This window comes from Myxine glutinosa, chromosome 12 (assembly GCF_964187855.1).
Source record: "Myxine glutinosa chromosome 12, kmMyxGlut1.1, whole genome shotgun sequence".
Lineage (NCBI taxonomy): Eukaryota > Metazoa > Chordata > Myxini > Myxiniformes > Myxinidae > Myxine > Myxine glutinosa.
In genome coordinates, this window is record NC_136272.1 from 45,624,080 (window position 1) to 45,650,858 (window position 26,779).

Consider the following 26,779-nt stretch of genomic DNA (forward strand, 5'->3'; position numbering starts at 1 on the left):
CCTTCACCACTCCCCTGTCCCTTCATCACTCCCCTCTAACCACCACTCCTCTACCTCCCCCACATCTCTCTCTACACCACTCCCCTCTCTCCACCCTGTCTGTGCCACTCCCCCGTCTCCCCCACTTCTCTCCCTCTCCCTGCTCTCTCTCCCCCACTCCCCTCTCCCCCCTACACAATTCCTCTCCCTCCCTCACTTCTCTCTCTCCCAGCTCCCCTGTCCCTTGTCCCTCCTCTCTCTCCCCCACTCCCCTCTCCCCCCTCCCAACTTCCTTGTCCCTTCACCACTCACTTTTCTCCACCACAACCCCCGTCTCCCTCACTCGTCACTCCTCTCCCTCTCTCACTTCTGTCTCCCTCACTCTGCTCCCTCTCACTCCTGTCTCCCCCACTCCGCTCCCTCTCTCACTCCTGTCTCCCTTACTCCGCTCCCCAGTCTGTCTCACAAATTCATTTTAAATAAACCATTATTTGCAACAAACGTTTTCCCACCTTCTGCCTTCCCGCACGAGCAACCTCCAATCTAGGTTTTATTTGAATCATCTTTTGGGGATTCTAAATGGTTAATTAAATGCAGTATATATATATCACTATAATCTGTTGAACACAATGGGAATTCGGAGATGGTTTGGTCATTCGCGGAGGTCTAATAACTGCGTCTCAGAGGGTCTGTGTTAGCCGTACCTCAAAATTGACAATATCAGAAGGTAAAGATGCCAACGTAACATGATGATAACTCAAATTAGCTTTGTTACCAACGATGTACACATGAGTGCAGCTACGGATGCCAACGTAACATGATAACTCAAATTAGCTTTGTTACCAACGATGTACACATGAGTGCAGCTACAAGTATATGACAAATATTGTGCTTTCATCTTTAGTTTAGAAGTTCCAGATCCACCGCTCAACGTTTATATTCGACTTCGAATCATAAATTAATAATCTTGGCGTTCCCAACCCCTCATCATCGAGAATAAATTAAAAATGGAAAAACTCAAAAAAAGGACAATAAATACTGAGAAGGATGTAGGCCTACATTCAGGGAGGGAGTATCTGACGACACTTCGCTCATCATAAATTATAGAATGTGGATATTAGAAAGCAGGAATGAACTTTCATACAATTTACAAGGATATCTGTAACTAATGGAAAGATGAATGTGTTTTATGGGATTGAACTTGAGGAATCATGAACAATGACTCAGGTGAGAACACCAGGGTGGTTAATCCAAAGTTTAAATCTTCACCACAGTCAGCAGATTATTTCATAGCTTAGAGATTGTTTCAAATGTTTCTAAAATCTTGTTTCTCACCTGCATAGTTGTTGCACTTTTCCGCTTCTTTCTGAAATCATTCCCGTCTCGGTACCCTCTGTAACCTGCTTGGATGGTGACAAACACCTCTTCCTTGACAGGGTCAACCAGGTAGTGACTATTTCATCCCACTTCTGTCAAGCCCGTGGGAGGACACCATATCGTCATAACATGGAGATGTTTTCTTGGTGTTTTTCAAAGTTGTATCACATGACGTGGTGCCACCATCATGACCCAATCGAGGTCGAATAAGTTTACCGATCTGCACTCTGCGCAGGTTCTCAATACCTGAGTCTCGATATTTGGAACTTAAACATGGACTGTGGGAGCTCTGCCGGCTGGAACGTCCCTGAGAGGTGCGAGAACTTGTTCGAGAGGAATCCACGTGGTTTGCAGCTTTGTAATCCGCTGGTTCGTCCTGAAAAGTAACAATTCCGTGTTCATCGCGGCTTTTCATAAGATGGTTCCTCGCTTGGTATCCACGGTAGTTTGCCTGTGGAGAAAAGGGCAAATTAAAATGATGGGAGGAGCTTCATCAAACCAGTCACAGTGGATGAGGATTTGGATTATCATCAGTTAGAGACAAACACACTCTCTTTTAGATTCTCACACAGTGGGCTATTTCTCGAACACATTCTTTCTTGGCTTTATTATTTATCGTTCTGCTAAAGTCAACAGCTCTAAGACACAGTCCACCAACTGTCCTTTTCATGGCACAACCACAGATAACGCACCTTCCCGTTGCAGTTTCTCTTGCACGCATGTACAACACGCACGACAGTCACACACCCCGCACCTCTATGCTCACACACCCGAGATACCTCAGTATTTCTCCTTCAACCCCTTCCTTTAGCGTCTGGTTCGCGGAGGCATGACTGCTCCCACCCGTTGAGATAAAGAGGCCAATAATGCTCATTCTTCTTCTTTGTTCTGTTCTTATCTCCCTTCCGCGGATGTCTGATTTGGGTACCCAGATCTTGTGTATAGCCGGTACGGAAGACAACGGTTAAGTTTTGCATCTTGTCCATTTTACTTTGCTGTATAAATTGCTGCACTCTCTAATAATTCTAATTGCAGCTTGTACATTTTGATTTGCAGTCTGTGGTTTACATTCATCTTGATTGCCTATTTGAGCATTAAAGTCCTTCAGTTACCTGCCTGCATGATCCCGCATTTCACATTTTACATCATTGGTTCTGTTTGTAAATAATAAACCCCAATTCTTCTTGAACTTCATTTCCAATCTGTCCGTGTTTGTCTTTTCCTTCATTAATTCAGCATTGTTCGCACATAGGTTGGTCTGAGAGATTATAATTCCCCAATTAATTGGCTCGGATCCAAGTTCGATCTGCACCAGCGGTAATCTCGGCCGGCCTAAATAAGATCTAATTAAGATAAGATTGGTGCATAACCGAGGGCACTTCCCCCGATTGGAAAGGCAAGTAACTCAGGCAAATTGTTGTCAGACGGAGTATCCTGGGGTAATTTGGTAGACCAATTGGCATTTGTGGTTGCACAGCAACCGCCCCCCCCCCGACACAAAGTTATTCGTGATTGGTGGCCTCAAGCCCAGTGTGTCCAAAGGGAATCAAGGATCCCCCTCATCGAAGAACCGAAACCCGTGGCTGTAACAATATAATTCAATTTAAATAAAATAAAGATTTTAAAGGTCATTAAAAAAAATTCCAGGACTTTACAGCTGTTGATGTTACAGCATGTTATTTTACACGTCACATCGTTCTTTGTGCCGGTTGTTTGTGTCATGTATGACGTCCTTAAAAACAGTAGGTTTCCTGTTTGGAATGATTTTAAAATTTGTTTCAGTGACTGACGAGCAGACAGAGTAAAAATGATCTTACTCCTCTCTGCGCATGTGTGATCAGACAAATTCCGAGCCAATGTATTGCTAATCTACAGGTTTGTTTACCGATTCATGATCCAAATATAACATTCCTTTTAGATTAAGTTGTTCCTCGATCATAAACTAACGTTTGTAGACAGGTCAGACATTGCACCAATTGCTAAACTCCACATGGTTTGCTTTGCGTGCATGCTGTAAATTTTGGAAGTCCTGAGTGTATCTTATATATAAAGCCGAGTTTGTGACTGTGGATCATAAGTGCCGCCCAATCTACAGGCCACGCCTCTCCCACAGCGTCATAAGCAGCACCGCCCATTGGACATGCACCACCATTCTGGTCGATTGGCACAGCTCTGATGACCTTTAGAACTCTGGTGTGCATTTGAAGCATCTTCTGTCATTAAATAATAAAGTGGGTGGTAAATGTGCATATTTGTAATTTGTAATAACATAAAAAGTGGGTAAATAAACTTATATCACATTGATATAAGTACATGTGCATATTTGGAGAAATGAATGTTTCCTGAGAATAATAAGGTTTGTGGCGTATTTTTGGAGTTTCAGGTTTTGAGTTTAATAATGTTTAAAATTTCCCGTGCTTTGAGGCCGAACAAAACTAAACCTTTTCGGACTATCCCACAATTTAGTCTTGCGATACAATTTTTTTGGGGTTTCACTTTTGATTGTCCCTGGTATCGTTTCAGACTCGACTAAAATAAATCCCAAGAAACTCAGCCAAAATTACACGTTTATAGACAAAAAAATCATTTTTAAAAACTAAATATTAAATAGATTTGTGGCTTTCAGACTGGGGATTGCTTATTCGGAATGTCCATTTGACGTATGTTTGCATTTTCAGAGGTACCTTGAGGTGTTCTGAATGAAATTGTGAGAAATCTGGGGAAATAATAAACGTTTTTTTAATATGGGGAAACATGAATGGGTCCTTGCTGCTGTTTCGTGGATTGCATGCATACTATATAGGACCTCTATGAAAGCTCTTCCCAACCATTGGGAAAGGAGGGGGAAAGAGGTGGGAAGGGAGAGGTGAGAGGATGGGAGAGAGGAGGGGAGGGGGAGAGGTGAGTGGAGGGTTGGAGGAAGGGGGGTGGGAGGAGGAGTTAAAGCTGGCGGGGGGTAGGGGGTGGGTGGGGAGAGGGTGAGGAAATAGTGGGGAGTTACGTCTTAACTCGTTGGAAACCTCTTGCAATACGACATTAATAATAATTAATTAATATTGTTTTGTATATCGTAATTATAGTATTACAAAAGGTTTCCAAGTCGTTGCAATGTAGTATATAGGACCCCTTTGAAATTTGTGGGAGGGGGAGGCAGAGTAGGGGGAGAGGAGAAGGTGTGTGTGGGGATTTAGAGGGAGAGGGAAGGAGGGGATAACTGAGGTCTTAAAGTCACATTTTACATTATGTGGAATGTCCACTGTCGCTGACATACTTTAAGATTGGGATGGAAGGAAGGGGGAGAGTGGAGGGAGGGAGAGGGTGGTGGAGAGAGAGAGTTGGAGATGTTGGGTGGGGAAGAGAGAGAGAGGAGGGAGGAGAGAGGAGGGAGGAGAGGGGAGCGAAGAGAGGAGGGAGGAGAGGGGAGCGAAGATAGTAGGGTGGAGGGGAACACGGGAAGAGGGGATGGAAGGAGGGTTACCTTTGTGCTCGCTCAAATATAAATTACAAGGATATCTGTAAATAATGGTGAGATGAATGTTTTATGGGATTGAAGCGGAGGAAACATGAACAATGACTCAGGTGACAACACCAGGGAGGTCAAATCAAAATTTAAATCTTCAGCACAGCAGATTGCAGATTATTTCATTGTTTAGAGATTGTTTAAAATGTTTCTAAAATCTTGTTTCTCACCTGGATAGTTGTTGCACTCTGCCGCTTCTTTCTGAAATCATTCCTGGCTCGGTACCCTCTGTAACCTGCTTGGATGGTGACGACCGCCTCTTCCTTGGCAGGGTCAACCAGGAAGTGACCATTCATCCCACTTCTGTCAAGTCCATGGGAGGACACCACATCGTCATAACATGGAGATGTTGTCTTGGTGGTTTTCAAAGTTGTATCACATGACGTGGTGCCACCATCATGACCCAATCGAGGTCGAATAGGTTTACCCATCTGCACTCTGCGCTGGTTCTCAATACCGGAGTCTCGATATTTGGAACTTAAACATGGAGTGTGAGAGCTCGACTTGCTGGAACGTCCCTGAGAGCTGCGAGAACTTGATCGAGAGGAATCCACGTGGTTTGTAACTTTGTAATCCGCTGGTTCGTCCTGAAAAGTAACAATTCCGTGTTCATCGCGGCGTTTCATCAGATGCTTCCTCGCTTGGTATCCACGGAAGTTTGCCTGCAGAGAAAAGAACAAATTAAAATTATTGGAAAAGCTTCATCAAACCAGTCACAGTGGATGAGGATTTGGATTGACATAAGTTGGAAATGGTTATCAATTAATGGTTAAATTAATATATTGTTGCGAATATGGAATTTGGCCTCCATATCCGCTTGTAAATATTCCCCTATTTTCTCCAATACTCCCCAACTTTCCCCAATCCCCCATTCCCTAGTCCCATTGCATGTAAATAACAATCAGTAGAGCCGACCTTCCCCTTATTCCCCCATTAAATGTCGTGCCCAGGTCCACCGCACCACACGTAGACAACTTTCGGACATCTTCCTAGTTATTCTTATTCTATGTCAGTTAAGGCCTCGTCTCCATTAATTATGACTCTTCGTTGCACCAGAATGTGATTATATGGCATCAGTAGTGAGTTTAGGACCTTTCCCATACCTCCTTCCATCTTCTTCCCCAACAATTACAACAACAACAGAGGAGATGGCGGCGGAGCGGGGGAGGATGCGTCCTCACACCGGCTCGATTAGCGCCATTGACCACGCGCTCCACGGGGTTACCACGAAGGGGCTCCTTGTCAGCTCCTCGTCAAGGGCGGAGCCTGGTAAACCCCCCCGCACGCACCCAATGAGAAGCAACGTGCCGATTCCATCTGGGGCGGCGCTAACGAGCCGAGGGCGTGTCACTCCCCGCCGGATATACGCGGCCCCGCGCCGGATGTGACGAGAGATGCGCCCCCAGCTGGAGAAAGAACGTTGCCTTGCCTACGACCGCTGAGAGGAAGAGAACCCGCCTGAGAAAGAACGTCACCTCTGAGCGCTGCGCTGTGAAACCTCCCGCATCTCTGGACCGGACCGGGTCGATTCTAACCTTTGAGCACAGGTGCACCTGGAGCCATCGCTACCCGCCTGTCCTTTCCATCAACCCCCGTGTGAGTCAGCCGTTGTCCCGTTTGCCTGTCGTCTGTTGGGGAATAATATAAGATTGTGTCTAAGTGCTTGTCTTTCTATGTTGTACCTCTAGCCCCTGTAATCTAACCTTTTCCGTAACGAATATAATCTCCTCCGGAGGTCTTGAGAACCGTATCCCTGGTGTCGTCATTTTATAACCCAGCCGGGTGTCTTCTTTTTCTTATTGAGCCAGCGTGGCGCGGCTTCGTCAACGTCGAGTATAATCGGTAACTTGTGCAGACGTGGTCATACCAAAACCGCTCGGCAAACTAACATCTAAGCCACGTCTGTAACAATATTTTGCACCAATTCACAGCAGATCGTTCGACGATCAGGTGACAGACAGGCATTGTGGGTCTATTTGTCAACAATTTTGAAGCTTTTTACACGTGATCTGCTTCCAAGAGTTATTTTCATTTAAAAAGTTGAGCGACGACAAAGAAAAGCACATGGAAAAATATGGGAAATAAGAATAATGTCAGAGAGAAAGGAAAAATGTCTATTGTAACCAACAGGCAACAGTGACCTGTTTGGTGTTCCCATCTGAACCCAGGTGTCGGGATGTGAGTAACCCAGATTCCAATCCATGTGGTATGCTCGTTTGTTCCTGGTCTCATGAACACCCACACAAGGTACGGAAAGGGGATCTGGTGTGCTTGTATGTCATAGAAGTCTCCGTGGTTGATGGCAGAGTGGGAAATTTCAAATATAAATGTTCAAAAATGGTGGAAAAGGACCCAGAGTGATGTCCATAGAGGGAGGAGGGAGAGAGAACTAACCTACCCATCCTCATTTGATATTATTTGTCGACGTGAGAGTTCATATGACATGTTACCACATGCTGTCTTTAGAAACAAGGACATGGGCTGGGTCTACGAGCGGCAGATTTGGTTGGTCAGGATGACGTAAAATGCTATTGTAGCGACCCATGGGTCCCCCAAAGCTCGAGACCAACAACATTATCTCCTTGCCCAAGCCGGTGACGTAACCCGCGGACAAACCGCGGCGCCGAGGTTATAATTGCTTGCACCTGTCGGTCACATGACCACCAAAGCGTGCCTCGCCTAAGAGGCGTGGCTTTGGTTCCGACGTATGCTTTCTGGCTTGGATTATATGTATGCGAACCCGATAAACGGGTTTCAGAGTTCCCGAGTTGATTATACAATAAACATCTTCTCGGACGAGTTTGTGTCTTGTCCATCACTTCGTCCGTCTCAAGCAGGAGCGCTGCTCCTTCACTGGTGACCCCGAGTTTACGACACGCGATGGACACGGTAGTGTCCCTCAAACTGCCCACTTTCTGGGAAGCACATGCCGCCGTCTGGTTCGCTCAGGCGGTCTCCCAGTTCGCCCTGCGTGGCATTACGGAGGACACCACTAAATACCATTACGTGGTCGCCGCGCTCGGCTCCGTGACCGCCGCCCGCTGCCTGAGCCTCCTCCAGAGCCCGCCCGCTGACGGCAAGTACGACGCCATCAAGGCACTTCTTCTGGGCGCTTTCGCCCTCTCCCCAGCTGAACGCGCACGACGCCTGCTCGACCTTCCTGAGCTCGGCGATACGCGCCCGTCCGAACGTATGGACTACATGCTCGCGTTGATCGGCGAGCACCCCTCGGATTTCCTTTTCCGAGAGCTTTTTCTCCGCCAGCTCCCGGCCCAGGTACAGGTCGCCCTGGCAAGCACGACCATCGCGAACCCCCGCGACCTCGCCAGGGAGGCCGACAAGATCGATTCGGCAAGCCAGCTCGTCGGAGCGGCGAGCCAGCTCGTCGGGGTGGCTGCCGGGAGCCTGCCCGCCGCCCAGTCGGCGCCCGCGGCGCAGTTTCCCGCCCACCTGCCCGACGCGCAGCTTCCTTCCCAGAGGCCGCCGGGCTGGCGCGACTGACAGCGGCTACGCCGCGTCGCCCGGTCCCGACGCGTCGACCGGAGCCCCCGCCAGACCCGGCCTGGTGTTACTTCCACGCCAGGTTCGGGCGGCGGGCCCGATCATGTCAACCCCCATGCACGTTCGGCAAGTCGGGAAACGGTCGGGCCGGTGCTCACTACCAGCCATGAGCGCCGGCCGTTCCGGAAACCTGCTATTCATCGCGGACCAAGCGTCAGGGCAGCGTTTTCTCTGCGACACCGGCGCTCAGCTGAGCGTCATTCCCGCTTCGGCGGAGGACAGGCGGGCCGCCATTTGCGGCCCCTCCTTAATCGCGGCCAACGGCTCCGCCATCCGCACCTTCGGCCCACGCACCGTCGCCCTCCGCTTCGGCAGCCAGCTCTTTCGCTGGGAGTTCGTGATGGCGGACGTCCCCATGGCTTTGCTCGGTGCCGATTTCCTTTGCGCCCATGGGCTGCTGGTCGACGTTAAACATCGGTGTCTCGTCAACGCCGAAACTTTCAGCTCGCTGGCGTGCGCCTTGAGCCGTTCCGCGCCCACCGAGCTTTCCTGCGTCCTCCGGTTGGCAGACGACTTTGCGCGTCTCCTCGCGGAGTTCCCGGCCCTCACGCGACCGACGTTTTCGGCCGTCGCGGTGCGTCACGGCATCGAGCATCATATCCCCACTACGGGCCCGCCGGTGTACGCCCGAGCTCGCCGTCTCGACCCAGCCAAACTCGCCGTCACCAAGGCCGAGTTCGCCGCGCTGGAGCGCCTCGGCATCATGCGGCGCTCTGACAGCGCCTGGGCCTCGCCGCTGCACATCGTCCCGAAGCCGGGGGGCGGATGGCGGCCATGCGGCGACTACCGCCGCCTCAACGATGCCACTACCCCCGACAGGTACCCCATCCCGCACATCCAGGATTTTTCCGCCCGGTTGGCGGGGCGGACCATTTTTTCAAAAGTGGACCTGATTCGGGGGTACCACCAGGTGCCCGTCCGCCCAGCCGACATCCCGAAGACGGCCGTTATTACACCTTTCGGCCTCTTTGAATTCCTCCGGATGCCCTTCGGCCTCAAAAACGCAGCACAGGCGTTCCAGCGCCTGATGGACGGCGTGCTGCGCAACTTGCCGTTCCTCTTTACCTACCTGGACGACATCCTCGTCGCCAGCACGTCCAGAGCCGAGCACCTCCTCCACCTCCGGACGCTGTTCGGCTGCCTCAGCGAGCACGGCTTGATCGTCAACCCGGCCAAATGTCACTTTGGTGCGGCGACGATCGACGTTTTGGGCCACTGCATCACCCGGAACGGCGCCGTGCCGCTACCGGCCAAAGTCGAGGCCATCGCCGCTTTCCCGCGCCCCCGCTCCGTCAAGGCGCTGCAGGAGTTCCTTGGGATGGTGAACTTTTATCACCGCTTCGTGCCCCGAGCTGCGCAACTCATGCGGCCCTTGTACACCGCCCTCCGCGGCCAGCCGGCGAAGCGCGACGTCGTCTGGTCCACGGACATGGACGCTGCTTTCACCGGCGCGAAACGGGCCCTCGCCAACGCCACGCTGCTGGCCCACCCGGTACCCCATGCTCCCATCGCCCTCACCACGGACGCCTCCGACTACGCCGTGGGCGCGGTTCATGAACAATGGGTAAACGGGGCCTGGCAGCCGCTCGCGTTCTTCAGCCGGCAACTCCTGCCCAACGAGTTGAAGTACAGCACTTTCGACCGCGAGCTCCTCGGGCTGTACCTGGCCGTCCGCCATTTTCGCCACCTCCTGGAGGGCCGCCCGTTCACGGCCTTTGTCGACCACAAGCCATTGATTTTCGCCATGGCCAAGGTCACGGAGCCGTGGTCGGCCCGCCAGCAGCGCCACCTCTCTGCCGTGTCGGAATACACCACGGACATCCGGCACGTCGCCGGAAAGGACAACGCCGTGGCCGACTGCCTTTCTCGAGCCGGCGCCAACGCCGTCCACCTCGGCGTCGATTTCGCCCTGATGGCGACGGACCAGGCCACCGACGGCACGGTGCAGGCGCTCCGGGTGGCGGACATGGGCCTCCGCTTGCCTGACGTCCCCTTCGCGGACACGGTCCTGCTTTGTGACGTCTCCCAAGGCCGACCTCGCCCCATTGTGTCGGTCACCTGGCGGCATCGCATTTTTGCTTCGCTCCACGGCCTCCCTCACCCGGGCCTGAAGGCGTCCCAGAGGCTGGTGTCGGCACGTTTCGTCTGGCACGGGTTGCGACGGGACGTCCGCGACTGGGCCAACGCCTGCACACCCTGCCAGCGGGCCAAGGTCCACCGTCACACCCAGGCTCCGCTGGCTCCTTTCACCGTGCCCGAGCGACGTTTCGACCACGTCCACGTGGACCTGATGGGTCCCCTGCCCCCAATCGCAGGGGTTCACCCACCTGCTTACCATGGTGGACAGGACCACCAGGTGGCCGGAGGCCGTGCCCCTTGCCTCCACCACCACCGCCGACGTGGCCCAGGCGTTCATCGCCACCTGGGTCGCGCGTTTTGGCGCACCGGCGGACATCTTGTCGGACCACGGCCCACAGTTCACGTCCGAACTGTGGGGCGCGGTCGCCCGCACGTTGGCCGTTACCCTGCACCGCACCACGGCCTACCACCCCCAGGCCACCCGGTTGTGCGAGCGGTTCCACCGCTCCATGAAGGCCGCACTCATGGCCGGCCTCCAGGACAACGGCTGGGCCGACCGGCTCCCGTGGGTCCTTTTGGGCCTCCGCACGGCTCCAAAGGAGGCCCTCCAGGCATCCACCGCCGAGCTGGTGTACGGCCAGGCCCTCCGCGTCCCGGGCGAGTTCGTGCCCGACGCCACCAGCCCCTGGTCCACCGTGCGCCAGCGCACGGACTTCCAGGAGGCCGCCCAACGTTTCGCCCCAGTGCCCACGTCCCGCCACGGCGACCCCCAATCCTACGTCCCCCCCCAGCACTCCGCACGGCGGAGTACGTCTTTGTGCGCCACGACGCGCACCGGGGGCCGCTCCGGCCACCATACGACGGACCCTTCCGGGTCCTACGACGGGACAACAAGTCCTTCGTCGTCAGCATCGGCGGCCGGGCGGACCAGATTTCGGTGGACCGCCTCAAGCCGGCCCACATGGACGTCGGCCAGCCACCACGGCGCCCCCCCCCGTCCACTGCACCCCCCGCCCGGCCACCCGCCACCACACCGAACCCCCCCCCCTCCCCCCCCGCGACCAGCCAGGGGTCGTTTCGGTCGGGTCATCCGGACCCCCCTCAGGTTGACCTTCCTGGACCCAGTCGATTCTGGGGGGGGCGCGTGTAGCGACCCATGGGTCCCTCAAAGCTCGAGACCAACAACATAATCTCCTTGCCCAAGCCGGTGACGTAACCGGCGGACAAACCGCGGCGCCGAGGTTATAATTGCTTGCACCTGTCGGTCACATGACCACCAAAGCGTGCCTCGCCTGAGAGGCGTGGCTTTGGTTCTGACGTATGCTTTTTGGCTTGGATTATATGTATGCGAACCCGATAAACGGGTTTTCAGAGTTCCCGAGTTGATTATACAATAAAAATCTTCTCGGACGAGTTTGTGTCTTGTCCGTCACTTCGTCCGTCTCAAGCAGGAGCGCTGCTCCTTCACTATAATATTTTGTCCAGGTATTCCAAAACGTAAAGTTTTGAAATTGCGAAAAACGCAATTTGTGTGCAGCATTCTTCAAGTCTATAATTCAATTGAAATAAAATAATTTTTTTTAAATGTCGTAGACAAAAATTTCGGGAATTTAGCGCCGTTCATACAGCGTCGTTTCCACCACCTTCTTCAACACGTTACATTCGTTATTTGTGCCTGTTGTTTGTGTCCTTTATGACATCCTCAAAAACAGTGAGTTGCCTGTGTGGAATGATTTTAAATTTTGTTTTACTGTCAGACAGGCAGACATAGTAAACCAGAACAATGTGACCGTGTCGCCAATATGCCTCTCCAGCTGGTGGGTAAGATGGGGTGAGGCTGACCCAAGGACACTTCGAACAGTAGAGTGGTGCCCGTGTACTTCAACGGCACGTCAGACAGTCGAAGCCCGGTGACCACCGCCCTGCAGGCCTGGACATCCGGGTCGGAGATCTGATCGGCCGCCATGCGGGCGTAGTCGATGCCAAGGTGAACAGTGCCAACTATGGACCGGGAGAGACAATCGGCGACCGTATTATCCTTCCCAGCAACATGTTGGATGTCTGTCGTGAGCTCGGAAACGAAGGAGAGCTGGCGTTGTTGACAGGCAGACCACGGCTCCGAGACCTTGGCCATGGCAAAAACCAGGGGCTTGTGGTCTACAAACACCGTGAACGGGCAGGCTTCCAACAAGTAACGGAAGTGTCGGGCAGCTAGGTAGAGGCCTAGGAGCTCACGATCGAAGGTACTGTACTTTCGTTCATTGGGGCGGAGCTGCCGGCTAAAAAAAGCAAGAGGCTGCCATGCCCCGTTGACCCACTGCTCGTGCACGGTGCCAACCGCGTCGTCCAAAGCGTCCGTGGTGAGAGCAATCGGTGCATCGGGCGACGGATGCGCCAGCATGGTTGCGCTGGCAAGGGCCAGTTTAGGATCCGTGAAAGCCTTGGCCATCTCCTCGGTCCAGTCAATGGCGAGTTTGGTAGGCTTGCCCTTGCGGGCCTCATAAAGGGGCCGCATTAGCTGGGCCGCCCGGGGCATGAAACGATGTTAAAGTTCACCATGCCCAAAAACTCCTGCAGGGCCTTGACGGTGAGGGGGCACGGAAAACCCTTCACAGCCTCCACTTTAGACGGCAGTGGGACGGCCCCCTCCCTCGTGATGCGGTGGCCGAGAAAGTCAATTGAGGCCACCCCGAACAAGCACTTGGCCGTGTTAATGATCAGGCCGTGCTGACTGAGGCGTTCAAAGAGCGCTCGGAGGTGAAGCATGTGTTCCATCCCGGAAGCACTGGCGATGAGGATATCGTCCAGGTCGACGAACAGAAACGGCAAATCCCGCAACATGCTGTCCATCAGGCGCTGCAAAGCCTGGGCCACGTTCTTGAGCCCAAAAGGCACACAGAGGAATTTGAAAAGCCCGAACGGTGTAATCACTGCGGTCTTAGGAACGTCCTGCGTCCGGACGGGGACCTGGTGGCAACCACGAACGAGGTCCACTTTAGAAAAAAAAAAAAAAACTTTATCGGCCAAGCGGGCAGAAAAATCCTGGATGTGCGGGATTGGGTAGCGGTCGGGGGTAGTGGCGTCGTTAAGGCGGCGATAATCCCCGCAAGGGCGCCATCCACCACCCGGCTTCGGCGCAATGTGGAGAGGCGAGGCCCACAGGCTCTCAGACCATCGCACGATGCCAAGATGCTCCAACGTGTCGAACTCCGCCTTTGCGATAGCGAGTTTCCCCGGGTCGAGGTCGAGCCCAGGCGTAGACAGGCGGGCCGGTGGTTGGAATGTGATGTTCCACCCCGTGCTTGATGGCAACGGCCGAAAAGGTGGGCCGTGTAAGGGCCGGGAACTCGGTGAGGAGGCGGACAAACTCATTGGAGGTCGAGAGCGTGCATGCAAGCCTCGTCGAGGCGGACCCGCTCAGCGAGCATGGAAGAGAACTGAATGTCTCCACATTAATGAGCCGCCGATTTTTAACATCCACCAATAGGCCGTTGGCGTAGAGGATATCAGCGTCCAGCAAGGGGGTGGACACCCTCGCCGTGACGAAATCCCATGTAAACCGCTGCCCGCCAAAGCACAGTGCCACGGTCCGTTTGCCAAAAGTCTGAATAGCACTGCCGTTGGCAGCTTCCAGGGCGGGGTCGTGACTCCCGGCCTCCTGTCCGATGCGGCTGCAGGTAGAACGCTCACCTGGGCCCCTGTGTCGCAGAGGAAACGACGTCCGGAGTTGGTGTCCGAAATGACCAACAAACTGCCCGAACGGCCGACGCTCATGGCAGTTAACGAACGCCGGCCATCCCGTTTCCCGACCCGCTGAAGCTGCAGGGTGGCCGGCATGCCTTGGCCTTGGGCCCAAACCAAGTGCGGTTGAAGCACAAGCCTGTGGCCTTCCACCGCTGGGCCGTAACGTCATGGCGGCCGAGACGGTGTCCGCCAGCGGCGCAGGCTCGACTGGGCCGGGGTCCCATGCAGCCGCACTACATTGCTGTCTGGCGGAGAAATACTTGTCTGCTTCCCTGGCCAGGGCTTGGAAATCCTTAACAGACGAGTTGGCCAGGGCTGTCTGTACCTGACATGGCAGCTGTTGTAGGAACAGTTCTTTGAAGAGGAAACATGGTCGGTGGCTGCACAGGAGAGACAACATGTGGTCCAAAAGCTCCGACGGCTTGGAGTCGCCCAGCCCATGCAGAGAAAGTAGTTCGCGGGCGCGCTCGGCTTCAGTGAGCTCGAAGGTTACGAGCAGCAGCGCCTTTAGCGTCTCGTACTTGCGGCCCTTCTGAGGATCCTGGAGAAGGCTCACCACTCTGGTCATAGTGGAGCCGCTGAGTGCAGACACGACATAATAATACTTCGTGTCGTCCGCAGGAATGCTCCGAATGGCGAATTGGGCCTGAGCTTGTGCGAACCAAACGGCAGCTTGTCGTTCCCAAAACTCCGGCAGTTTAATCGAAACTGCGCTTGTCGCCCATGTTTGTTTGAAGCTCCGAAAACGTTCAAGAGCAAGACGGGGTCACCAATGTAGGAGTTGCGGATAACGAGAGGGCGAGACACGACGTGGCTTGATCAAAGCTCCTTTATTCCAACAGAACTAAACTCATACCGGAACTCACGCATCTTTTAAAACACAACTCACTCTGAAGGGGACGTGGCTCCAACAACTGAGCGCACGCCACGCCCATACAATCAATAGCCCCACAGGTCCCGTGCCTGTGGATTATGTCCCAATGGGGCAACCCCCACAGAAGACAAAAATTTCGGGAATTTAGCGCCGTTCATACAGCGTCGTTTCCTCCACCTTATTCAACACGTTACATTCGTTATTTGTGCCTGTTGTTTGTGTCCTTTAAGACGTCCTCAAAAACAGCAAGTTGCCTGTGTGGAATGATTTTAAATTTTGTTTTACTGTCAGACAGGCAGACATAGTAAACTACAACAATGTGACCGTGTCGCCAATATGCCTCTGCATCGTCCCACAATGAGTAGATGCCATCACTCTGCATATGTATAGGCAGGGGATCACATTTGTGAAGTTTTGTGTTGATCAGATAAGGTTCGTTTTTCTATCCAAGATGCCTGCCAAACCACGTGACCTATGACATCATAATTTTCAAACTATACGCAACAGTGCTGTTAGATGATATTTTTTAAATTTCGCTTCGATAGGGTGAGCGGTTTCAGAGATATAAATATTTAATATTTTCCTTCAATCAAATAAGGCTGCCAAACCATGTGACCTGTGTTCTCATAAATGTAAGATTTCAATACAAATGGATCATACATCATGTGCATGCAATTTCAGATTTTTAGGAAAAGGATTTCGATTAAAACATTTTTGTCGGGTAGAGCACTTCACCTATGGTGTCATAATTACCATGCTTTTGTTTCCCATTGGGAGTGCTTGACAATATGCCAGGTTTCAAATTTTTCCATTCAGCGGTTTCTGAGAAATATTTTTTAATTAATTGCTTTTAATCCAAGATAGCTGCCATACCACGTGACCGATGACGTCACAATTATCATAAAAACATTCTGCATGGGTGTCACTCCTACCCTGAAAGTTTCGTTTCAATCGGACATAGGTTGCTGAGAAATACGAGGTTTAGCCCGTACGGACGGATGGATGTCCGAACGGACGGATTCTACTCTGGACATACTGCTTCTGCTGTCTCAACAATGGATGGAGGTCCTCAATAACAAACAGGAAATCAAAGCTGTCTCCCTTGACATATTACATGCCTTCGATATGGTCTGGCACCCCGCCCTGCTCACCAAACTCTCCTCTTATGGTATCCATGGTAACCTCCACACATGGCTTGCGAACTTCCTCTCCGGTCACAATCAACGTATGGCCCTCAATGGAATTCTCTCATTTCCTCTTCCTGTTCAGGCTGGAGTTCCTCAAGGCAGTGAGTGTTCTGGGCCCTGTGCTATTTCTGATCTTCATTAATGATCTCTCCGACATTCTGGAAAATCCTCTCTATCTCTTTGTTGATGACTCCACTCTCTGCCGCTCCATATCTCAACCCTCAGATCAGCAGGCAGCAGCCTCTTCACTCTCGGCAGACCTGGACAAAATCACAAACTGGTCAAACAAGTGGAACATGTCTTTCAATCCTGCCAAATCTCACACTCTCACTTTGTCTCTCCGAAAAGACCGTCTCCACAACCCTCCCATCTACTTTCTGAACAATCCTCTTGAAGAAGTTCTGTCACTCAAGCTTTTGGGTCTCACTATCAGACATTATCTTTTCTGGGAAAACCACTTTTCCAAGCTGGCCTCCAAAGCCATTCGCCAACTGGGCATCCTCCGTCGTGCGAAGTCCTTTCTGGGCACTTCTGAGCTCCTCACCACATATAAGGCTTTCATCCACAGCTAAATGGAATACTGTTCTTCCCCCTCTGTGCTGGTGCTATAACCTGGTGTTGGCTTGGCGGCTAGGGTGCCGGCTTGGGATCCGAGGATCCTGGGTTTGAATCCCGGTTGATCGCTGAATTAACACCAGGGGGTTAATTGTTAACTCAGCCTGTCATCCTTCCGATGTCGGCAAATTGAGTACCAGTTCACTTGTAATTCACTGTGTGTCGCAAGAGGCGACTAACAGGATTGGCGGCAGGAAGGGCATCCGGCCATAAAACATTGCTTCAAAAAAGGTGACCAAGGTGCCCGATAAAGGCAAATCCCTGCTCTGCGGGGAAAAATGGCCTCTAAAGGTGGTTCCTCTGGGCCGCTGCTTCTATCTCACACCTAGCTCGGCTTCATGCAGTTGAAACCAAAGCTTTCAGAATCATTGGAATCTCCGGGGATGAAGCTGACTCCGAGGGCCTTTCTCTCTCTCACCGCAGGCAGGTAGGTGGTCTTTCTGTCTTCTACCGACTCCTCTCTGGCCTTGCTCCCCCTGCTCTGTCTGTGCTCTGTCCCCCAAATATTCCTGCAGGACGCACAAGATCTGCCAGCAACCCTCTTGTGGTGAAACTACCAAAATCAAGACTGCTCACCTTCACTCCTTCATTCACTTTTTCTTCCGCCTCTGGAACAAACTCCCTCACTCTCTTCAATCCCTCTCCTCCGTCCAGGTCTTCAAAACAGCTGTTCACCACCATCTCTTATCCTCCCCCATGCAAAACCTTGATCTTTTCTACCCCTGTTAAAACACCCCAAATCCACCTCTTTCAACCCCCAACTTCTTTCGTGAAATTCCTCGTGGTGTTCATTTGCTTTACACCGTGTAGCCCTCCCACCGCCCCCAGCCCTCCCGCTTCCACAGATCTACCGACGACCCTGTTCTCCATTGTTGTCGTGCTTGTGTGCTGCCCTCTCTCTCCCCCTCTTGTCTCCCGCTCCCTTCATTGTATGTTTTATGTGTCTGGAAATGTTTTCATGTTCAATGTGTTCGCTCTGACATGAGCCTCGATTCTGCACACCAAAAAAATGAAACCCCCCCCCCCCCCCCCAAAAACACAAGTTGCTGGAGGCATAAAAATTACATTACTCCTCTCTGAGCATGTTTGAGCGGGACAGATTCAGAGACAAAGTGCTGCTAAACCACAGGTTTGTTTTCGAATTCATGATCAAAATATTACATTCAATTTAGATCAAGTTGTTCCTCGATCATAAACTGATGGTTGTACACGGTGAACCAATTGCTTGACTCTGCTGCTTGCTTTGCGCGCACGGGGTAAATATTGGTAGTCTTGGGTGTATTTTTATATAAATTACAAGGATATCTGTAACTAATGGTAAGATGAATGTGTTTTATGGGATTGAACTGGAGGAATCATGAACAATGACTCAGGTGAGAACACGAGGTAGGTCAAATCAAAATTTAAATCTTCAGCACTTCAGATTATTTCATAGTTTAGAGATTGTTTAAAATGTTTCTAAAACCTTCTTCCTCACCTGGATAGTTGTTGCACTTTGCCGTTTCTTTCTGAAATCATTCCTGGCTCGGTACCCTCTGAAACCTGCTTGGATGGTGACGACCGCCTCTTCCTTGGCAGGGTCAACCAGGAAGTGACCATTCATCCCACTTCTGTCAAGTCCATGGAAAAACACCACATCATAATAACGTGCAGATGTTGTCTTGGTGGTTTTCAAACTTGTATCACGTGATGTGGTGCCACCGTCATGACCCAATCGAGGTCGAATAAGTTTACCCAGCTGCACTCGGCGTTGGTCCTCAAGAGCCGAGTCTTGATCATATTTGGGACTGAAACATGGAGTGCGAGAGCTCGGCTTGCTGGAATATCCCTGAGAGCTCTGAGAACTTGATTGGGAGGAATCCACGTGGTTTGTGACTTTGTAATCCGCTGGTTCGTCCTGAAAAGTAACAAATCCGTGTTCATCGCGGCGTTTCATCAGATGCTTCCTCGCTTGGTATCCACGGAAGTTTGCCTGCAGAGAAAAGAACAAATTAAAATTATTGGAAAAGCTTCATCAAACCAGTTTCAGTGGATGAGGATTTGGATTTACATCAGTTAGAGATGGTTATCATTTAATGGTTAAACTAGAATCCGGGCACTCGGTAGAGCGCATACCTTCGCCGCAGCTACTGTTCTGTACTTGGCATGGGAGTGTATGCGATGTGAAACTTTATGTGAAATGCGATCGATTTTTAAAAATCAGAATTTGAGCAAATCTGTTTCATTCGTCTGTTAATATGCCTCCCCGATTGACAAATCTGCAATTTGAATTTCATTTGAGGTTGAAATGATTGCGGGAGATCGCGTTATAGTGATGACGTCTTGGATGGACATCCTCTTCTTCAGTCGCTCATAACTTTGAGTGAAATACGATCGAGTTAAAAATAGTCAGAATTTGAGCAAATCTGTTTCATTCGTTTGTTAATATGCCTCATCTCTTGACAAATCTGCAATTATAATTTTTTTTGAGGTTGAAATGATCGCGGGAGATTGCGTTATAGTGATGACGTCCTGGATGGACATCTTCTTCTTCAGTCGCGCATAACTTTGAGTGAAATACGATCGAGTTAAAAATAGTCAGAATTTGAGCAAATCTGTTTCATTCGTTTGTTAATATGCCTCATCTATTGTCAAATCTGCAATTATAATTTTTTTTGAGGTTGAAATGATCGCGGGAGATCGCGTTATAGTGATGACGTCCTGGATGGACATCTTCTTCTTCAGTCGCTCATAACTTTGAGTGAAATACGATCGAGTTAAAAATAGTCAGAATTTGAGCAAATCTGTTTCCCAAAATCTAATCAAATGTGTCCCGTATAATAACCAATCATCCCACCAAATTTCATGCAATTCGGTTGAATACTTTTTGAGTTATGCGATTAACACACACACACACAGACATACAAATAAATACACAGCGATCAAAACATAACCTTCCGCTTTTGCGAAGGTAATTAATATATTTTGCACCAATTCACAGCAGATCGTTCTTCAATCAGGTGACAGACAGGCATTGTGGGTCTATTTCTCAACAATCTAAACTTTATACAAGTGATCTGATTTCAGGGGTTATTTTCATTTGAAAAGTTGACCGATGACAAAGAAGAGCACAAAGACAAATATGGGAAATAAGAGTAACGTCGGATAGAAATGAGAGATGTCTCTATTATAACCAACAGTGACCTGTTTGGTGTTCCCATCTGAACCCAGGGGTCATGATGCGAGAAACATAGATTCAAACCCATGGAGTGTGTTGGTTTGTTCCTGGTCTCATGATCATCCATATGCTGTAAGTCAGAGAAAGGAACTCTGGTGGGTTCGTATGTCATGCAAGTGTCCTTGGTTGATGGTAGAGCGGGAAATTCCAAATGGAAGTGTTCAAAAATTGTGGAAAAGGACCAAGAGTGATGTACATAGACTCTATGTGAAGACCTCTATGTGGAGGGAGAGAGGTATGTTACTCTTCCTCATGCGATATAATTTGTAGACTGGAGAGATTATCTGGCTGGAAGGATAGCTTCGGAGTACGCACACTCACCTTTGAGCCGTCTCGTCTGGGTTCAGGGGAGAGCTGGGGGAGGAGGGAGGGGTACACGGTATAAAGCAAATGAACACTACGAGGAATTTCAGGAAAGAAGTTTGGGATTGAAAGAGGTGGATTTGGGGTGTTTTAACAGGGATAGAAAAGATCAAGGTTTTGGATGGGGAAGATAAGAGATGGTGATGAACAGCTGTTTTAAAGACCTGGAGGGAGGAGAAGGATTGAAGAGAGTGTGGGAGTTTGTTCCCAAGGTGGGAGAAAAGGATTGAAAGAGTGAGGTGAGCAGGGAGTCTTGATTTTGGCAGTTTAACCAAAAGAGGGTTGCTGACAGATCTTGTGCGACCCGCAGGAATATTTGGGGGACAGAGCCCAGAGAGAGCTGGGGGAGCAAGGCCGGAGAGGAGACTGAAAGACCACCGCCCTGCCCAGTCGGCGACTGGCTTTGGAGGCCAGCTTGGAAATGTGGTTTTCCCATGAGAGCTCATGGCAGATAGTGAGACCCAAAAGCTTGAGTGACAGAACTTCTTCAAGAGGATTGTTCAGAAAGTAGATGGGAGGGTTGTCTTTTGGAAGAGACAAAGTGAGAGTGTGAGATTTGTCAGGATTGAAAGACATGTTCTACTTGTCTGACCAGTTTTTGATTTTGTCCATGTCTGCAGAGAGTGAAGAAGCTGCTGCCTGCTGATCTGAGGGCTGAGATATGGAGCAGCAGAGAGTGGAGACATCAGCAAAGAGATCGAGAGCATTTTCCAGAGAGTCAGAGAGATCATCAATGAAGACCAGAAAGAGCACAGGACCCAGAACACTGCCTTGGGGAACTCCACCCCAAAGAGGAAGGGGAGATGTTGCACTTTGCCGTTTCTTTCTGAAGTCATTCCTGTCTCGGTACCCTCTGTAACCTGCTTGGATGGTGACGACCGCCTCTTCCTTGGCAGGATCAACCAGCAAGTGACTATTCATCCCACTTCTGTCAAGCCCGTGGGAGGAAACCACATCGTCATAAAATGGAGATGATTTCTTGGTGTTTTTCAAAGGTGAATCACATGATGTGGTGCCACCATCATGACCCAATCGAGGTCGAATAAGTTAACCCATCGGCACTCTGCGCTGGTTCTCAAAAGCTGAGTCTCGATCATATTTGGGACTTAAACATGGACTGCGAGAGCTCTGCCGGCTGGAACGTCCCTGAGAGCTGCGAGAACTTGATCGAGAGGAATCCACGTGGTTTGCAGCTTTGTCATCCGCTGGTTCGTCCTGTAAAGTAACAATTCCGTGTTCATCGTGGCGTTTCATAAGATGGTTCCTCGCTTGGTATCCACGGTAGTTTGCCTGTGGAGAAAAGGACAGATTAAAATGATGGGAGAAGCTTCATCAAACCAGTCACAGTGGATGAGGATTTGGATTATCATCAGTTGGAGATAAACACACTCTCTTTTAGATTCTCACACAGTGGGCTATTTCTCGAACATATTATTTTCTTGGCTTTATTATTTATCGTTCTGTGAAAGTCAAGAGCTCAATAAGGCACAATCACAGATAACGCACCTTCCCGTTGCAGTTTCTCTTGCATGCATGCACCACACGCACGACAGTCACACACCCCGCACCTCTATGCTCACACACCCTAGATACCTCAGTATTTCCCCTTCAACCCCTTCCTTTAGCCTTTGGTTCGCGGAGGCATGACGGCTCCCACCCAGAAAGATAAAGAGTCCGATAACACTCATTCTTCTTCTTTCTTCTGTTCTTACCTCCCTTCTGCGGATGTCTGATTGGGTACCCAGGTCTTGTGTGTGGCTGGTACGTAAGGTAACGGTTCAGTTCTGCATCTTGTCCATTTTACTTTGCTGTAGAAATTGCTGCACTCTCTAATAAATTATTATGATTGCAGCTTGTACATTTTGATTTACATTCTATGGTTTACATTCATCTTGATTGCCTATTTGAGCATTAAAGTCCTTCAGTTACCTGCCTGAATGATCCCGCATTTCACATTTTACATCATTGGTTCTGTTTGTAAATAATAAACCCCATCCTCTTGAACTTCATTTCCAATCTGTCCGTGTTTGTCTTTTCCTTCATTGATTCAGCATTGTTCGCACATAGGTTGGTCTGAGAGATTATAATTCCCCGATTAATTGGCTCGTATCCAAGTTCGATATGCACCAGCGGTAATCTCGGCCGGCCTAAAAAAAATCTAATGAAGATAAGATTGGTGCATAACCGAGGGCATGTCCCCCGATTGGAAAGCCACGTAACACAGGTAAACTGTTGTCAGGCGGAGTATCCGGGGGTAACTTGTTAGACCAATTGGCATTCGTGGTTGCCTTGCAACCCAACCTGACACAAAGTTATTCGTGATCAGTGGCCTCAAGCCCAGTAAGTCCAGAGGGAACCAAGGATCCCCCTCATAGTAGAACCGAAACCCGTGGCCGTAACACTATCATTCAATTGAAATAAAATAAAGATTTTAAAGGTTGTATAAACAAATCCAGGAATTTACAGCTGGTGATGTTACAGCATGTTATTTTACACGTTACATATTTCTTTGTGCCGGTTGTGTGTGTCCTTTATGACGTCCTTAAAAACAGTAGGTTTCCTGTTTGGAATGATTTTAAAATTTGTTTCAGTGACTGACTAGCAGACAGAGTAAAAATGATCTCACTCCTCTCTGCGCATGTGTGATCAGACAAATTCCGAGCCAATGTATTGCTAATCTACAGGTTTGTTTACCGATTCATGATCCAAATATAACATTCCTTTTAGATTAAGTTGTTCCTCGATCATAAACTAACGTTTGTAGACAGGTCAGACATTGCACCAATTGCTAAACTCCACATGGTTTGCTTTGCGTGCATGCTGTAAATATTGGAAGTCTTGAGTGTATCTTATATATAAAGCCGAGTTAGTGTCTGTGGGTCATAAGTGCCGCCCATTCTTCAGGCCACGCCTCTCCCACAGCGTCATAAGCAGCACCGCCCATTGGACATGCACCACCATTCTGGTCGATTGGCACAGCTCTGATGACCTCTGGACCTCTGGTGTGCATTTGAAGCATCTTCTGTCATTAAATAATAAAGTGGGTGGGTGTACATGTGCATATTTGGAGAGACGAATGTTTCCTGAGAATAATAAGGTTTGTGGCGTATTTTTGGAGTTTCAGGTTTTGAGTTTAATAATGTTTAAAATTTCCCGTGCTTTGAGGCCGAACAAAACGAAACCTTTTCGGACTATCCCACAATTTAGTCTTGCGATTAAATTTTTTTGGGGTATCACTTTTGATTGTCCCTGGTATCGTTTCAGACTCGACTAAAATAAATCCCAAGAAACTCAGCCAAAATTACACGTTTCTAGACAAAAAAATTCATTTTAAATAACTAAATATTAAATAGATTTGTGGCTTTCAGACTGGGGGATTGCTTATTCGAAATGTCCATTTGACGTATGTTTGCATTTTCAGAGGTACCTTGAGGTGTTCTGAATGAAATTGTGAGAAATCTGGGGAAATAATGAACGTTTTTTTTTAAATATGGGGAAAAATGAACGAGTCCTTGCTCCTGTTTCGTGGATTGCATGCATACTATATAGGACCTCTATGAAAGCTCTTCCCAGCCATTGGGAAAGGAGGGGGAAAGAGGTGGGAAGGGCGAGGTGAGAGGATGGGAGAGGAAGAGAAGGGAGGGGGAGGGGTGAGTGGAGGGTTGGGAGTAAGGAGGGGGGGGGGGGGGAGGAGGAGTTTAAGCTGGCGGGGGGACGTGGGGGGGGGGGGAGGGAGAGGGTGAGGAAATAGTGGGGGGTTACGTCTTAACTAGTTGGAAACCTCTTGTAATACTATATTAATAATAATCGATTAATATCGATTTGTATATCGTAATTATGGTATTACAAAAGGTTTCCAAGTCGTTGCAATGTAGTACATAGGACCCCTTTGAAATTTGTGGGAGGGGGAGGCAGAGTCGGGGGAGAGGAGAAGGTGTGTGTGGGGATGTAGAGGGAGAGGGAAGGAGGGGATTATTGAGGTCTTGAAGTCAGATTTTACATTATGTGGAATGTCCACTGTCACTGACATCGTTTAAGATTGGGATGGAAGGAAGGGGGAGAGTGGAGGGAGAGAGAGGGTGGTGGAGAGAGAGAGTTGGAGATGTTGGGTGGGGAAGAGAGAGAGGAGGGAGGAGAGGGGAGCGAAGATAGTAGAGTGGAGGGGAACACGGGAAGAGGGGATGGAAGGAGGGTTACCTTTGTGCTCGCTCAAATATAAATAACAAGGATATCTGTAAATAATGGTGAGATGAATGTTTTATGGGATTGAAGTGGAGGAATCATGAACAATGACTCAAGTGAGAACACCAGGGTGGTTAATCCAAAATATAAATCTTCAGCACTTCAGATTATTTCATAGTTTAGAGATTGTTTAAAATGTTTCTAAAATCTTGTTTCTCACCTGAATAGTTGTTGCACTTTGCCGCTTCTTTCTGAAATCATTCCTGGCTCGGTACCCTCTGAAACCTGCTTGGATGGTGACGACCGCCTCTTCCTTGGCAGGGTCAACCAGGAGGTGACCATTCATCCCACTTCTGTCAAGTCCATGGAAAAACACCACATCATAATAACGTGCAGATGTTGTCTTGGTGGTTTTCAAACTTGTATCACGTGATGTGGTGCCACCATCATGACCCAATCGAGGTCGAATAAGTTTACCCAGCTGCACTCGGTGTTGGTCCTCAAGAGCCGAGTCTCGATCATATTTGGGACTGAAACATGGAGTGCGAGAGCTCGGCTTGCTGGAATATCCCTGAGAGCTCCGAGAACTTGATTGGGAGGAATCCACGTGGTTTGTGACTTTGTAATCCGCTGGTTCGTCCTGAAAAGTAACAATTCCGTGTTCATCGCGGCGTTTCATCAGATGCTTCCTCGCTTGGTATCCACGGAAGTTTGCCTGCAGAGAAAAGAACAAATTAAAATTATTGGAAAAGCTTCATCAAACCAGTTACAGTGGATGAGGATTTGGATTAACATCAGTTAGAGATGGTTATCAATTCATGGTTAAATTAATATATTTTGCACCAATTCACAGCAGATCGTTCTACAATCAGGTGACAGACAGGCATTGTGGGTCTATTTCTCAACAATCTAAACTTTATACAAGTGATCTGATTTCAGGGGTTATTTTCATTTGAAAAGTTGAGCGATGACAAAGAAGAGCACAAAGACAAATATGGGAAATAAGAGTAACGTCGGATAGAAATGAGAGATGTCTCGATTATAACCAACAGTGGCCTGTTTGGTGTTCCCATCTGAACCCAGGGGTCATGATGCGAGAAACATAGATTCAAACCCATGGAGTGTGTTGGTTTGTTCCTGGTCTCATGATCATCCATATGCTGTAAGTCAGAGAAAGGAACTCTGGTGTGTTCGTATGTCATGCAAGTCTTCTTGGTTGATGGTAGAGCGGGAAATTCCAAATGGAGGTGTTCAAAAATTGTGGAAAAGGACCAAGAGTGATGTACATAGACTCTTTGTGAAGACCTCTATGTGGAGGGAGAGAGGTGTGTTACTCTTCCTCATGCGATATAATTTGGAGACGGGAGAGATTATCTGGCTGGAAAGATAGCTTCGGAGGACGCACACTCACCTTCAAGCCGTCTCGTTTGGTTCAGGGGAGAGCTGGGGGAGGAGGGAGGGGTACACGGTATAAAGCAAATGAACACTATTCGGAATTTCAGGAAAGAAGTTGGGAATTGAAAGAGGTGGATTTGGGGTGTTTTAACAGGGGTAGAAAAGATCAAGGTTTTGGATGGGGAAGATAAGAGATGGTGATGAACAGCTGTTTTAAAGACCTGGAGGGAGGAGAAGGATTGAAAGGGGTGTGGGAGTTTGTTCCAGAGGTGGGAATCCTCTGTGTCAAAAGAGGCTTGAAAGAGTGAAGGTGAGCAGAGTCTTGATTTTGGTAGTTTAACCAGAAGAGGCTTGCTGACAGATCTTGTGCGACCTGGAGGAATATTTGGGGAACAGAGCACAGACAGAGCAGGGGGAACAAGGCCGGAGAGGAGTCGGTAGAAGACAGAAAGACCACCTACCTGCCTGCGGTGAGAGAGAGAAAGGCCCTCAGAATCAGCTTCATCACGGGAGATTCCAATGATTCTGAAAGCTTTGGTTACAACCGCGTGAAGCCGAGCTAGGTGTCAAGCAGGAGCACCAGCCCAGAGGGGAGAACAGTATTCCATTGAGCTGCAGATGAAAACATTGCATGTGGTGAGGAGCTCAGAAGAGCCCAGAAAGGACTTTGCACGACGGAGGATGCC

The 26,779-nt window shown here is 49.6% G+C and overlaps 1 protein-coding gene across 1 annotated transcript in view; it reads right to left on the reverse strand.

Annotated features, from left to right (window-relative positions):
• Nucleotides 1-1,432: 1,432 nt before the first annotated feature.
• LOC137437239 (uncharacterized) overlaps nt 1,433-26,779 on the reverse strand; it is a 38,199-nt gene continuing 12,852 nt past the window's right edge. The window contains exons 3-6 of the mRNA XM_078766369.1: nt 24,919-25,413; nt 18,414-18,908; nt 5,047-5,538; nt 1,433-1,807 (exon numbers count right to left, since the gene is read on the reverse strand). Of these exons, the coding sequence (XP_078622495.1) occupies nt 1,433-1,807; nt 5,047-5,538; nt 18,414-18,908; nt 24,919-25,413 (1,857 nt within the window). The remainder of the gene's footprint in view (nt 1,808-5,046; nt 5,539-18,413; nt 18,909-24,918; nt 25,414-26,779) is intronic.